Source organism: Glycine max, chromosome 10, assembly GCF_000004515.6.
Source record: "Glycine max cultivar Williams 82 chromosome 10, Glycine_max_v4.0, whole genome shotgun sequence".
Taxonomy (NCBI): domain Eukaryota; kingdom Viridiplantae; phylum Streptophyta; class Magnoliopsida; order Fabales; family Fabaceae; genus Glycine; species Glycine max.
The window spans coordinates 48,793,994-48,810,574 of record NC_038246.2 but is presented as its reverse complement, the minus strand read 5'-3'; the positions used below and the strand labels follow the sequence as shown (position 1 = coordinate 48,810,574).

General features: G+C 32.7%; 2 protein-coding genes across 2 annotated transcripts; one reads left to right on the top strand and one right to left on the bottom strand.

Moving 5' to 3' along the window:
* Positions 1 to 404: 404 nt before the first annotated feature.
* On the bottom strand, positions 405 to 2,556 carry LOC100778995 (UDP-glycosyltransferase 84B2). The gene has a single exon (XM_003536567.5). The coding sequence runs from the start codon at positions 2,342 to 2,344 to the stop codon at positions 761 to 763; it is 1,584 nt and encodes a 527-aa protein (XP_003536615.2). The 5' UTR covers positions 2,345 to 2,556; the 3' UTR covers positions 405 to 760.
* A 2,369-nt stretch (positions 2,557 to 4,925) lies between these two features.
* LOC100811258 (E3 ubiquitin-protein ligase PUB22) lies at positions 4,926 to 6,554 on the top strand. Its single transcript, XM_003535652.5, has one exon. It carries the CDS (start codon positions 5,040 to 5,042, stop codon positions 6,303 to 6,305), a length of 1,266 nt encoding a protein of 421 aa, XP_003535700.1. The 5' UTR covers positions 4,926 to 5,039; the 3' UTR covers positions 6,306 to 6,554.
* Positions 6,555 to 16,581: the final 10,027 nt, after the last annotated feature.

The following is a 16,581-nucleotide window of genomic DNA, read 5'->3' as shown; positions in this document are numbered from 1 at the left end:
CAAAACACAAATTCCATTCATTGTACTTGTCTTTGGAACTCTCAGCATTTCTCATAAACCATTGTTTAAAGTTATCAACGAAAAAATTAGGGTTGTCTCTGCTACCAATCTAACGCATCCAAACTTGAGTAGAAATGGCACAATCCCGTAGAAGGTGTATAGTTGTTTCTGAACCAGAACCACACCGCTGAAAATTTCTCATCAGAGCCTCTCTTAACAGCTTTCCAAAAGAAGACACCAATGCGTTGGGGCCCTTTCCACCTCCAGATAATATCTTTATTTATTTAATATTTAGTTAATTAGGATAATTTTGAATTATGATAGATGTTAACATATGTGGTTTGTTACAATGGTACATCCATATAAAAAATCTCGTTTTCCTGAAGAATTGAGGCAAAAAAATATCCCGATCTAAAAACACTCTTTCTTTAACTTATGAAAAACTTTTTTAATGACAAAATTGTCAAGACTTGAGACTTGAGAGTCAAAATCTCAACTATTCTAATATTGACATTAAAAGAAAGTCTTTGGTTACACACATGACATATCCACAAAGTCCTGTGACCCTTGTTCTTGTTCTATAATTATGTAATCACCGAATCATAGTAAGCACAAAACTAGGAATTAAAAATAATAACCACAACTTTTTTTGGAAGAAGGCGATAAATATAATGATCATAAAACTCCAAACTCTAGCAGAATCTTAATCTCCAATACCGACAAGAAGTTACCAAAGCTGTATCTGGTCCTGGTCCAACCATCAAGTAGACTTTGTCCCTATAATTTCATCCACGAAGCATTGGATATTCTGCTCCGACGAGCCACCCTGAGCCACCGCTTCTCTCGCCGCCCGTTTTAGCTCCGACGCCTTTCTCTTAAAGTCCCCCGCCGAGAAAATCCGCTCAAAAGCCCTTTCCATTTCCTCCGTCGCAACGAACCCATCACTCTCCTGCGCGAGCCGAATCCCCAAACGAAACACATCCGAAATCAGTTTCGCGTTGGTGGGTTGGTCGGTCCATTGCGGCCAAGCAATCATGGGCGTGCCCGCAGTGATTGCTTCCAGCATCGAATTCCAACCACAGTGCGTTAAGAAACACGCCACCGAAGGGTGACTCAGCACCTTCGTTTGCGGGCACCACGGCACCACCATGCCCTTCTCTTTGGTCTCTTCAACAAACCCTTCTGGAAGTGGAAGCGCTTCTTCTCCATCTCGACGCTTAACCACCCAAAGAAAAGGTTTTTCACTGTTCCTAAGAGCCCTCGCTATGCTCTCCAATTGTTTAGCGGTAAGCACAATAATGCTCCCAAAGGAAACGTAGATAACCGAAGAAGGAGGTTGCTGGTTTAGCCACTCCATGCACGAGTCCTGTGGCTTCCACATTTCGATTCCCACGTCTCCTTCGATGTTTTCGTCTTGGCCGAGTAACGATGGAGGGACTAGTGGGCCCACCGTTGTTATGGGGCATAACTCAGCCATGGAGTCTATTACCTCTTTCTCCAGTTCGTGAAACGAGTTCGCGAGTACCCACTTCAGCTTCTTCATGTGTTGGAACATCGAAGACAGCACCTTGGGAATACTTCCATGGGGGTTTGATGGGAGAACGAAAGAAGGAAGGTCTTGGGGTTGTAGTAAGGGAAGACCTGGTAACTCGACATTCATTGAAGGGTCCTCCAGAGTGGGGAACGTGTTAAGGTTGTTGTAGAAACGGTAGTATATGGCGTAGAGAGCACAGGGTTGGATCCAGAGACATGCGCATGGGATGTTGAAGTTGGCAGCTACATCTGCAACCCATGGGACAAAGGGGTTGTTGATGATGCAAACGAGTTTTTGGGAACCGTTGAGGAAGTGGTCTTTGATGATGTTGGAGAGGCTGATGGGACCAAATTTTCCTATGAGTTCCATGTATTGGTCGGGGGTGATGGTCTTGTTGTCTAGGCCGGTTCCGAAGCCGTCGGAGAAGAATAGCACTTGGATTCCGTTGGTGGTGATTGAAGTGGGGACGGTGGCGGTGGGGGTGGCGGCGGAGGACTTGAAGACGCGGTGGTAAACTAATTCGGTGGTGGCGAGGGTGACGTGGAGGCCTCTGCTTAGTAGTTTTTTGCCAAGCCTAAGCAAAGGGTTGATGTGACCTTGGGCAGAGAATGCCACCAATAGAACGTGAAGCTCTTCTTCGTTTCTGTCCTCCGAAGCCATGGATATTGATTTGGCAATCAAACTTATAAAAACAGTGAGAGAGGGAAAAGAGACATGGATGGAGAGGGATAATAATGGTCTGCTTATATAATACTCTCCACCTACCGTCTCTGTCATGGAAATAAATTTATTTTTACGCGTTAATTTCATTAAATTATATTAATTTTAAAAATACCATAAGCAGCTCCCAAGAGATAGAGAATGATTGTGTGAATGGTGTCCAAGTGAAATGCTGAGTTCAATTAAGAGTGAATCCAAGAGCACAAGCCCTATAGTGACTAGAAACTAATCTCCTTCAATCCTGCTCCTCATTCCATTTGTCTTATTTCCAATATGATGTTTATCCGAAATAAAAATATACCTATAAAAAATACTCTTGACGCTCAAATATAAAATTAACTTCTATAAATAATTTTATATCCTTAAGCAAGGTTGGTGGACTTTTATAAACAATTTATTAATAAATTATATTTGAATTTCTTAAACAAGATTAATTTTTAGTCTTCTAAATAAAAAAATATAATTAAAAATAAAGACTTCATTAAAGATAATCAATCCAATTTTTTAAAAAAATTTAATTATTGACAAGATTAATATATAGATATTCTACACCAATAATAATATGACAATAAAAATTCATTACATATAGTAATTATTTTGTGTACGTGCCATTTATCAGCTTAAATATTTAAATTACTTTTAATTATTTTTAATTTAATTATGTAAACAGTTTTTTTTGTTAAAAAAAATAAGAGGAAGGGTTGGTATATATGATGCTCTATTTCAAGCCTAGGAAAAACATTTAGGCTCAAAAAGTATTTATAAATATACATTTACTTTTCTAAGGATTGGAATTTCGAACCCGTGATTAGTCAAATGCAAGACCTATTATTGGGTTTTTATTTATTTATATAAAGGTGTTATATATATATAAAGTTATCTCATGTATTTTTTTCTTTTATATTAGGTTATTTCTTTGCAGTTTAATATTCTTCATTTTATTCAATTCGTCTTTGATTTTAATAGTCTTTTTTATTTATATTTTTCAAGATAAATTTCCACCATTTTTAAAAATTTTCTTTAAGTTGAAGTTTGCTTGTAATAAAAAAAAAAAACCTTTTGAAGTTCGCTTGCTGCCTTCATTTTATAACTTCTACAAGAACAAATTAGATGTTTGGTGTTGATTATTTTTTACAAGACCATATCTAATTATGGATTTTTTAGTTCAATGATTATTTTTTACAAAACCATATCTAATTATGGATTTTTAGTTCAATAAATAGTTATTAAAATACATCAATGTCTTAGGTTATTTAGGACTCTAATTTTGTCTTGTATTAAAACACAAAAGCATGTGGGAAACCTTATTTTGACTATTCACATAAATTCAATAAAAATTAAAAATAATAAGTATATTGATGATAGAAGAAAATAATAATTAAAACTAATAAAATATTTAAAAAAGAATAAAAATATGTATACTATATTAAATGGCAGAGGTAATTCTAATATATAGCTCTTTTATGGCTGCCGTGAAAAGTACTAGACAAAAAAATAAAATAAAAATGGGTGTGTGGGACTGGCCATTCAATCACCAACGTAAATATAGGAGTTGAAAGCACAAGTTACAGTGTCAACGCAATGTGTTAGCTAGCTCCATTAATTCCTTCAGCAAATTGCACAAGTACTCAAGAAATTAGTGATTAAAAACGCAATGTGCGTATGATGAAATTAGGAAGAATATAATGACCTAGCTAGCTAGTTCATATTACTGGAAAAGGTATTCACTGCATCTAACTATTTATATAGTTGAGAATGCATTAGTGGTTCATCCTTTTGAATATTTCACTCAATTTGAGTTTGACTGTAGTGCTGAGTTTGACTGTTTAATTATAATTTTACATGCTGAAGTGCTGAGTTTGACTGTTTAATTAATATCATTTAGTTATTCAAATTTTACATTTTAGTTCTTATGCTTACAAATTATAATTTTAATCCTATATGAGTAATTTTTTATGTCTTGGCCCCGGCACTACTAGAATTAGAATATTCTAAATCGGTCATATAGGACCTTTTACGATAGTTTTAAACTATCGAAAACAACTAGTGAACGATTATAATTTGCTTTGTCCAACAAATGACGTTTAGAGTATAAAGAGTTGAGCTTCAACTCTAAATTAAAGTGTTTACCAAGTTTTGTTAATTTTGAAAGTCAATTTTAGAACGAATAAAATTAATTTTAAGTCAAATAATATTTTTGTTCATTAAATATATTTAATTGTAAATGTAACAATAACATCTACAAATTAACTAAATAAAGTCAAATATTTTAAACTTTCGATTAAAATAAAAACACAAAAAACTATTTTTTATTTTATAAATTAATTTTATCAAAAAGAGATAACAAAATTAATATGCATCACAAGCAGTATTTTCATTGCTGTTGAGGATAAGGATGAAAAGAAGCAAATTGTTTCACTCATGTGCATTAAATGTCTCACTCATTTTTTCTGTTCATGTTTTTGTTTCATGTACGTGTTGACGAACGACTGGGTAATGTTAACCCAATCTCAGTTGAGACTTTCCTTCTTTTGGAAAAGTCATCGCACACTCTTTCTCTCTCTCTTCAAATGGAGGCTCTGGTTTTTTTTTTTTTTTTTTATTGCGTGTTTTGACTTCACCACATTTTGCACACGCACTTGTGTATATAAACAACACCACACCTCTCTCTCATTTGTCAACTCCAAAGTTTTCAAACACAAAACAACAACTCCTTCAGTTCACAAACTCATCTTCAATTCCTTTTCTGATCTACGCAAGGTTAAGGTTAATTTTATCTATCTACATGGACATGAACGAAATCGATGTTCCTTCGTTCTTTCTCTGCCCCATTTCGCTAGAAATCATGAAGGATCCAGTGACGGTCTCAACGGGCATCACCTACGACCGTGAAAGCATCGAAACGTGGCTGTTCTCGAAGAAAAACACGACATGCCCCATTACCAAACAGCCCTTGATTGATTACACCGATCTCACACCAAACCACACCCTTCGGAGACTCATCCAATCGTGGTGTACCATGAACGCTTCTCACGGCATCGAAAGGATCCCAACCCCTAAACCCCCCGTTAACAAGAACCAAATTTCGAAGCTTCTCAAAGACGCTTCTCATTCCCCTCTCACATGCCTCAGAAGACTCAAATCCATCGCTTCAGGAAGCGAAACAAATAAGCGGTGCATGGAAGCTTCTGGCGCTGTTGAGTTTCTAGCATCAATTGTAATCAACAACAACAGCAACATTGATTCTTCAAATGAGGCTGACTCAAACGACGGATCTGGATTCGAGTTGAAAACAAGTGCAAGCGATGAAGCGTTGAGTTTGCTTCATAATCTTCATTTATCTGAACAAGGGTTGAAGACTCTCTTAAGCTTCAGAAACGGCGAGTTTATTGAGTCTTTAACAAGAGTCATGCAAAAGGGGTTCTTTGAATCACGCGCTTATGCTGTGTTCTTGTTGAAATCTACTTCCGAAGTGGCTGAACCAGTGCAACTATTGCATCTAAGACAAGAACTTTTTGTCGAACTGGTACAAGTCCTGAAGGATCAAATTTCACAGAAGACATCAAAAGCGACCCTTCAAACCCTGATCCAATTCTCTCCTTGGGGGAGGAACAGGATCAAAGCTGTGGAAGCAGATACTGTTCCTGTTTTGGTTGAGCTTCTTCTCGATTGCAAGGAGAGAAAGCCTTGTGAGATGATGCTGGTGTTGTTGGAACTGCTATGCCAGTGTGCTGAGGGAAGAGCAGAACTTTTGAGCCATGCAGCAGGTCTTGCCATTGTGTCCAAAAAGATTCTAAGGGTTTCAACTTTGGCGAATGATAGAGCTGTTAAGATTATTCTGTCTCTTTCGAGGTTCTCTGCGACTCCACATGTTGTTCAAGAAATGCTGAAACTCGGTGTGGTCGCGAAATTGTGCTTGGTGCTTCAGGTGGATAGTGGAAACAAGGCTAAGGAAAAAGCTAGAGAGATACTCAAATTGCATGCTCGGGCGTGGAGGAATTCTCCATGCATACCGAACAATTTGCTTAATTCATACACGAATTATGTGTGAAACAAAACGAGAATTTTGAATGGTGCCTCTTTTAGAAATTTTAATGTACAGAATTATTTGGAAAGGATACAGTTGGGTGTAAGTTATAAATATTAGGAGCAACTAAGCATTGATTGCCCCACAAAAAAAGTATAGGTGGGTAGGGAGATTCAGGTTTTGATTTGTATTTCCTGACAATTGTGTAATGGATTTTTGTTTTGCTATAAGCTGACACAGAAATGAGAAGAAGAAAGGGTTAATCATGATTAACTATTTTATACTTTTTAATATTTCTTTCACTTTTTAAATGGTTGTGGCTGTGCTTTTTAATTTTTGGTGATACTAATATCACTGTTTTGAGAAAAGGTTCATGAAAGAGATATCTAGGTAGAAAAATAAATTAATAAAATATTATCATTAATTTTTATTTATATAAATCTAAGACTATCAACTAAAAAAAACTAAGTTTAACAAACTTTCTTCATTTGTGTGAATTGATTAAAAATGACTTACAAAAAGGAATATAAAAAATACATTGCAGAGATCGAAGATATGCTATAGGGAGATTTTTTTTCCCTTCACATTTAAAAAAAAAAAAAGACGAACAAGGAAAATGCCGCGTTTTGAGAGTAAGGTCACTCTAAAAACATTTTTTTCCCTCAATTATTTCTTTCGGATCTAAATTGACTTTTTTTTATATAACAACGAACTTCTTGGGAGATGGAAATGAGAATAAAATAAGATCTTCTATATTATATTAAAATTATTATATATTTCTTATAATTACAGCTATTTATTTGAAAAATTAAAAATAACTATAAAATTAATTATATAAAAAATTAAAAGGTAAAAAATATAAAATTTAATAAATTAGAAATGAAATATATGAAAAGTTAATAAAAAAACGAAGTAATAAATTAGAAAAATTAGAAAATAAAAATAAACAATGCATATACCAACTCTAATTAATGAAACTTTAATATTACATACAAAGATGGATAAATTACATCACAGATTTCATTGATTGTGTACCAACAGTATCACACTTGATTGACAATGACAAAGGTATTCGCTATATATAATAATAAAAGTAAAATTATCAGGAAAAAAAATTAAAATTAAAGGTACATCAGAGACATGACAATGACAGAATATCAAGCTTCAAACTACATAAAAACGAAGAGTGTTAGCTGGGTGCTATTTTTCTTTGTTATAAGGTCTAATTGTTGGGTTGAGAGTATGATACTAGTGCATGCCCCAGGATGCCCTGGTCCATCTGGGCTTGAACAGCTGTTATCAATAATTTGTTTCCGAATTCTTCTGTCTATCGATATCACCCACATTAATATTCGAGCTTCTCACAACTTTGTGTGTGATGAGTCCAAAATGGCTCTCCTAATTGGTTCTTGATCAGAATCTCCATGTAGCACTAGAGTGTGTTAATTGGTCGTGCCATCCCATGTTGGATGTTCAGCCAAGAAGAGCAAGACAGAATCATAACAATGAAGTCTAAGGATTGAAGTTTTCCAGCCATGATAATTAAGGAGCTAGATCGATCAAGCAAATGAATAAGGCAATATATTGAGGGAGGTGTATATGATTTTCTTAAGTTTTGTGAAAAGAGTACCATGGTGCACTTCTTTATATAGTGTTTCAGATGCACGTACTGTTCATTGATAACGTAGTGTCATGTAATATATGCCCATAAACAACGAGTGGCTGACACCTTCCATTTTCCTAATATTTTTCCTCCAACTTTTAAACTCTATCAAAGATGAGGCGAAAAATAAATAAACACAAATTTTAACATGTTTGAATAACTTCAATAAATATTTATAGAAGAAGAAAATCAAAATCAACTATGCATGAGTTAAAATTGGATCAAAAGTAAACGAGAGCTTGGTCTTATTCTATCTTATTTTCATTTCCAAACAATAAAACACACAACGATATATAGACCACACAGATATAAGCATACTTTGTTTTCAAAATTCATAATTGCAGCTTCACCAACAAATGAGATCAGGGTTTCAAGGGCAAACGGGCAAACAAACAAAACATCGTCTTGACCATTTTCGAGTGGTTGAACATACATACTGGTTTATAATAGAAAATTTAAGGAAATTATTAATTCTACTATCCGAGTATTGTGAAAAGTTAATTTTGGAATTAAATTTGAGACATGCCATTGGGACGATAATGACATTTCATATTATACATATGGGAAGAACAAAAATTGTTCATATACAAGATACATGGATGAACCACACATTCATGCATGTAAGTCATCATTCGGGAGAAGATTAATGCCCTGATCAATATATACCTTTTAATTTCAGTAATTTGAACTAGGTCAATTTTCTTCTTTTTTTTTCAACTGATCGTAATTAAGCCACCAGTTTGGTCGATGAGCAACCTGCATGAATAACTTCTTTATTCTGTATTAGCAAGAAAAATATGATTTCCTTTTATTTCAGACAACTTGGTATAAATATTTTGTGAATATATATATATATATATATATATATATATATATATATATATATATATATATGTATTTTCCTGGAAAAGCTAATTCATTAATGCTATGCTACTCCAGGGTCCAGAAGCAATCGCTTACAAGTTGGTTTAAACAAATAATTAAGCACAATTTTGGACCAATTTCCTACAAAAGGTATTTTGAAGCCTCTCCACCGCCATTTGGAGAGGTTTCTAGTTAAGCCAAAACTGATATTCAACCACTATGTAGATTATTGATCTTGGGGAGTGTGAGCGTGAATTGAGAGAAAAAAAAAATGATTTCTCTCTTCTCAGTCGTGTCAAGTGCAAAGGAAAAAGGATGAAATGAATAACAAATATTTTCTACTTCCAAACTTAAGCTTTCTTTGGAAATAAATTACTAGTTGGTTCAGAATTACTAAATACTTGTGGTTCCAACCAACTTTTGCACGACATGCATTTAAGTTTTTTAATTTACGAGAATAAATTATTAACATTTGAATACATATCATATGAATATACAAAGATTAACAACGATGATAATAGTCAAATACCACTTAATAATTTTTTCCTTTGAGAGATTTGTATAATTACGCAGGATCGATCCTATATATGTTGTAGTTTGTTGTCATCCTCAATAAAAATATGCGGCACGTACTATATATATTTGTAAATTTTTTTGAAAAACTATAAAATATAAAAAAGAAATTTAAAAGGTTGAGAATATAAAACGTTAGGAAACATATAAAAATGAAATATATGAAGAGTTAATAAAAAAAATATAGCGATGTGTCTTATGTTCTTACAATGAAGAGGATGTGAATCATCTGTTTTTTCAGTGTAACTTTTCTTTCAAGGTTTGGTGTTATGTGTACAGGTGGCTGGGGCTCAGTGTTGTACAGCACTCTCACGTGAGACAACACTATACATGCAGCATGGGGGTATACTTAGAGGGAAGAGGTACCGGTTAAGCACTTTCTGGTCTATTTTGACACTCCACTTGCTGGTGTTTGTGGCTGCATAGGAATAAAATTGTTTTCCAAGGGGCTGCTCCGGATATGCTATCTGTGGACCAGCTGGTTTATTTACAAAGGAACTACACATGCAAATTAATGGTTTGATCTTTGCTAATTGGTGCAATATAATCTGCTGTAGTGTCTAAGGGAAGCAGTAGTTTGATTACTTTGTTTCGTTGATTTTAATTTGGTCACCATGATTTCTGTTAATGAATTCAGCTGGTTTTTTCCCAATGCCGGTATAGTTTTCTTTTTCTGCTAAACTCTAAATGAGTTATTGTAATTCTTGGTTCATGGGCCACATTTAGTGCCCTCTTTATAATAAATCATTCATCTTTGCCTCTCAATATATATATATATATATATATATATATATATATATGTGACGAAGAAATAAATTATTAATTAGAAGAATATAAAAAAATGCATACACGTTGCATATAGATAAATTACATCACAGATTTCATTAATTGTGTATAAGATCTCAACAGTATCACATATGACAATGACAAAGCATTCTCCATTTCCCCCTTCATAAATAATAAAAGCGAAATAAATAAAATAAAACAGAGACAATGACAATGACAGAATATCAAGCTTAAAATTACATAAAAACGAAGAGTGCTAGCTGAGTGGTAATTTTGTTAGTTATGTAGCTCTAATTGTTGAGTTGAGAGTCTGAAGTTAGTAGCCCTTTATGCCCTGGTCCCTTGGGGCTTGGATCAGTGTTGTCAATTACTAGTTTCCGAACGATATTCTTCTGTCCATCGATCGATATCACACCCACATTAATATTCGAGCTTCTCACAACTTTGTGTGATGTATCCAAAATGGGTCTCATAATTGGTTCTTGATCAGCATCTGCATCTCCATGTAGCACTAGTGTGTTAAGTGGTCGTGCCATCCCATGTTGGATGTTGATACGGATGCAGAACACACAACTACAGGGGTGCAAGCAGTAACACAGGTGCAAACAGCAATGGATAAGCCCAAGAGAAGAGTAGCAAGACCAGCTTACCTCAAGGATTACATTTGAGGGTGAATTAGGAATTAGCATATCAGCCTTGCTTGATTCTGTCGGGTAGTAGGAGACAGACTTAGCAAACTTGATCCTGTAATATTCCATTTTGTACGAAAAGATTAGAATTCTGTTATGCAGGATGGTTATAAATAATACATGTAAGATCAAGCAAAGGCAATGAAAAATGTCCTTTCTGAATTCCTTCTTCTTTGAGTGAAGGTCCCTGCTCCTCGAAATCAGGTTTAGATTATAGCTTGTATCAGATGTTCAGCCAGGAAGGGCACGACAGAATAATAACAATGAAAGCAAAGGATTGGAGTTTTTCGGCCATGATAGGGAGCTATATAGCTAGACTGAGCAAAAGGAATAAGGCAAAATATATATATATTGATGCTAGGAGGTGTAAATGTTTTTGTTAAATTGTTGTGAATAGAGTACCATGGTGCACTTCTTTTTATAGTGTACGTTGTTTGGATGCACTGTTCATTGATAGTGTAGTGTCATAATGCCCATAAACTACTGGAGGCTGACACCCTTCCACTTCCCTAATGTTTCTCCTCCAAGTTTTAAACTCCATATAAAATATTTCAAAGAAGCGGAAAATAAATAAATTCAAATTTGGTCATGTTAATTAGAATAAATTTCTGAATAAACATTTATCCTGGAAGAAAATAAGAAGATAAAATCATTATAAAAAAAATGAATTGAGTTCTTTTCATAAGTAAAATTAGCTTATACATATTAAAGAAGTTAAATGAGAGAGATTTTTTATAAATTAATGTAACTTATTTATATATATATATATATATATATATATATATATATAATAATTTTAATTTATGAGAGAAATTTAATTTCTTTTAAACACACTGATAGACCACGTACACGGATTTATAAGCGTAATTAATTTGTTTACAAAGTTCATGACTGCAGCTTCACTAACAAATGAGATCAGATCAGGGTTTCAAGGCAACCAAACAAAACATCGTCTTAATTCCATTTCGTTTAGCTGAACATACCCGTTTATAATCGGAAATAAGGAAGTTGTTACTTGATCCACTAGCTAGCTATCTGAGTATATATTGTGAAAAGTTAATTTTGAAATTATATTTAAGACAGCCGTCGGAACGACAATGACATTCATATTCATATTCATATTATACGTATGGGAGAAACAAAATGTTTGTTCAAATGCAAGTTAAATGGATGAACCACGTCCACATTCATGCATGCATGTCATCATAGGGGAGGAATCATGAGTAGGTCATCTTTCTTTTTCTATTATGACCATAAGCCACCAGTTTTGGTCGATGAGCAGCCTGCGCGCATGTATTTTGGTATAAATTAAATTTTTATTTTCAGACACTTTTTGGGTGTAAAGTTTTTGTGAAGCCATATATATATATACGTATATTTTCCTAACAAAGCTTAATTAATGGTCTACTACTCCGGAGACCAGAAGCACACGTTTAAGTTTAGTTTGTTTAAACATTAGCACAAATTTGGACCAATTTCCTACAAAAAATGTCAAGCCCCCTGTCTCCAAAAAAAATTCTTTTAATTATATAAAATACAATATGGTGATCATATATTTGTCAGAAGCATAATTTTCCTTAAAATTTATCATATTTAAATACTGTATAAACATTGAGAAACTGAAAATTTTATTCTAAAAAATATGTGCACTTAATTACGGGACGATCCCCCACCCCCCCAAAAAAAAATGGTTACAGAGAACTTCGTTCGATCTTACAAATAAGTGCACTTAATAATCGACAATGTGAAATTTGTTCTAGTTAGAAACATATCACAAAAGGTCAAGTTTTATATTTTGTGATAGTTTTGACTCATGTTTATCAATCATTTTGTGATATGAGTTTTCAAAGTAATTAGTAAGAGATGAAAATCTCACGCACATGAACTTAAGACCTTAACCCACTTGGGCTAAATGTAGTGTAAATCCATCAAATTCCTCCCTACAAAAGCTTATCCGGAAATCTCTGTTTTTAATGTGACATATTTTTATTAGACTTGCTTTTGCATTTATGTCTTAGTCCTCAAGGGTATCTTTTTCTCCCCTATAAATACAGCCTTTCAGATCATGTTTTAGGCACACCGAGAATTTTCTCTTTTCTCTTTTGTTTTCTTTCTTTATTCTTCGGTTTGAGTTTTCTCACGTCTAAAAAGTTTCTATTGTATGCTAGAAAATTTATATAGGATACCACAAATATATTTGGACAGTATTTTCACACGTATAAGAAAGACTTGTTAGTAACCTTCAGCTCCATCTCCAACAAAATTTACTTCATATACGAGAATTATGTTTCCAGGGATTTGGGTAAGAATAGTTTTAAAAAAACTTGGTAATGGTGCTCCATTTACTCTTATGTACTCTCGTATGCAATAGACAAATCAAGGTTATGTAGTTAATTTTTACAATTACTAAATAGAAAGTAAATCTAAAATATTCTCATTGACAACCTATTTTCTATATTGTTTGTAAAAGTTGGGGATTAATAAAATCATCACGACTAAACCATTCTACAAAACGCGATATTTTCACAATATCTAAATAGGATTTCACTTCTTTGGCACTTTGACTATTTGGAAGACGCATGTCACTTCTTTATCTCTCTCCTTTCCTTGGCTTTGAGTAAAACTACAACACGCAAGCCGATGAATTTGAGTTTCAGGGGAAACAACTTGTTTTACTTTGAAGGAAGAGAATGCATTATTCATTCCATTGCTGAAAGGTGGAGAACCCATTTTATTTTGTCTAATGTCCTTTTATGGAAGTTATAACCACATAGTTTGTTCTTTTCACTTCTGTACCAATTCCATGCAACTTCACTACATTCATCCTTCTAAAACCTTACCCAATTAGCCATTGGTCCCATTTCAGTTTGTATGCAATTTTGGAGTGCACGTATGAAAATGAAACAATATCTCCAAATTACTATTAATTAATTTTGGGATTTTAAGAGAGAAAAAAACATCAACGTGCATCTCATTTTGGAATGAATTAGAATAAAAAGAAGAAAAGTATATTAAAAAATTAGGGAAAAAAGGTAATTGATATGATAAATAACATAACAAAAACCAGAGATAAGAAGAAAATATGATGGGAAAGAGATAAAAGAGAAATTGATTGTTTATTTATAATAAATTGGTTTTAAATAAGAGAAAAAGAAATTATGCACCAATTTTTATAATGTTATTAAATCACAAATCACCTTGTGTGATAAGTTTGATAACTTACAATTAATTCACCTTAAATGTTATAGCAATGGTGGTTTTGTAATTAAATGATAATGTGAATTTTTTTTACAATATTAGTAGATAGTCATTAAATTCTTTAAATAAAGGTTTGATGGTTGGTTCATATAATATTATAACACATATGATTATTAGTACTATGAGTAGTGTTTTTGGATAGGAAATATGTTTTCGTTGCTTTAAATTATATATAAAAAAATAACACAAATGAATTATGTTTTTGTTGTATATAATATTTTTTTTCCAAAAAAAAAAATAGCGCAACGAAAAAAAGTATGTTGTGTTAATTTTTTCACTAACAAAAGTTACATTATGGATTGAGCTTTCCTGAAATGGAATAGGAGTACAAAAAGCAAAATATGAAGGCACAGGAAGCAACAGTTGCTGTCCTTTGTCCAAACAAATATCGTACTAGCCCATTTGACTAAGACTTAAAGCTACTGGCCCATCATGTATTGGGTCATCGGAACATGCCCATTAGGTGTATGGCAGAAGAATAATACTGTCTTACTCGTGTTGTCAACATTTGTTCTATCACTTGTTTATGGTCATTTTGGAATTCCTTATTTTCCAATTCTTCGTGGAAATTGCTCTCCAAGTCCGACATAAATGTTTTTATTTTTCCTTAATTATAACTGTTTTGCTTCGTAGGAGAATCAATATATTTGTGATAGAAACTCATACATTAAACAATTGAAACAAGAAATTTATCCTGACATAAGATTTAGTTTTTTATATTATTCAATAAATTTATCAATTTAATAATTAACTTATAAATATCATAATTATTTGTCATATTATATTAAATTAAAAAATAATAAGAATATAGTTAATGATTTTTATGTTTCGTATATTTTAAAGGTATATTTCACGTTAATTGTTGCATATAATAAAAACTCAAATATTTTTAAATTCATGAAAGAATTTTTTAATTTTATTTATATAATAAGAAAAATTAATCTAATAATAAATATTGTGATAAACCATTTAATAAAAATAGATTTAATTGTGCAATAATAATTGTAAGGCAAATGTTAACAAATGTATTAGTTATACCAGTTCAAGAAATAAAATAGGGAAGTTTTATTGAAATGATAATATTTATTATATGTAAAAACTAATATATTAAATATATTTTTTTTTAATTAGAAGCATTTATAGAGTGTATTTAACAATTCTCAATAAGTAACTTAAGACATTTATTAGTAAGAGTCTAATTATAATTAGACTGATGTAAATTGAGGCCTGCTTGAATTTTTTTGTGTGGATCATATGTATTATCTATGAGAAGTAATACGGACTACATGTGTGATAAAGTTTTCACTTATTTTATGTAATTACATATTTAAAATTAAACTCGAGATTATTAACGAAATTATATTAGTTTTATGCTAATTAATTTACACACTCGGTGGTTGAGACCTCATTATATTTTTTTAACATGTAATATTTTTTTTTGGTAACAAGACCTCCTTATTATATAATAAAAGGACTAAACAAAATTTTGTAGAATAATTTAAAATATATTGGAGTAATTTTGATATTAAATCATGAAAAAGGGGCTAAATCCAGCTAATGTATTTTTGTAAAAATAACTTAGTTGTATTTTGTAGTTTTCTTTCACTTTTTTAAAAACTATATTTGTTTCTCACTCCTATCATGATTGGTTATTAATAATTTGCAATACTGTTTATAGAAAAACTTCGGTGAACAATAGCATATTAGCATTGTGTCGTTAAATAATCTTGCATGTAACGCTGGATGCAAAACTAGAAGTTGAGTAGTTTACCTTTCGAAAAGACATCAAACTTGGCATTAGTGTTTCTGCCAAAGATGTGAAGGACTAATAAAATTGCATATAATATTAAACAAATGATACAGAGCAGCCTCCACTAAGAACTTAACTTTTCCAAGATCTTCTGAATATCTTTGCTATAGCATTAATCAGAAAACAAAATCATCTACAATGGTAAAATCAAACCCATGTTACAATGCAGCTCGCATATTATTAGCAACAAGATTAGTGGAATTATTACATGCACCTAGGTAGATGATTTTTGTCTAACACTCTAATTTCATATGCACTCTGTCATCTCTTAATAACAATACTTCTGAAACTATGTTACAAGTTAAAAAATGAGAATAACAATAGTAGTCTAATGCAAAGAATTGGTACTTTATGGCAGGTTGTTGGAGATTTTGCTAGTGTCCTTTATCTGGACTAGGACCAGAGTCTTTCATCCCTCCAAGATTTTGAAGATTTTTAAGTCTGTGCCCAACACCAGGGCTTGGACCAGAGCTCTTCAATGTTCTGAAGACTCCATTCACCTCTCTGATAATACTAATACCATTCTTACTTGGTGAAGAACTAAACAGTGGCCGTGCTTCTGACACAGGAAGAGAAGAAGCAAACAAGGAAGCAAGAAGAAAAAGAGTGAGCAAAGAGACAGACTTGAGTCTTGTGTCCATGTTGAATGAAGCTGAT

Excerpts from the sequence above, each read along its gene's own strand:
- LOC100811258 (XM_003535652.5), top strand. The coding sequence starts at position 5,040 with ATGGACATGAACGAAATCGATGTTCCTTCGTTCTTTCTCTGCCCCATT.
- LOC100778995 (XM_003536567.5), bottom strand. The coding sequence starts at position 2,344 with ATGAAATTAACGCGTAAAAATAAATTTATTTCCATGACAGAGACGGTA.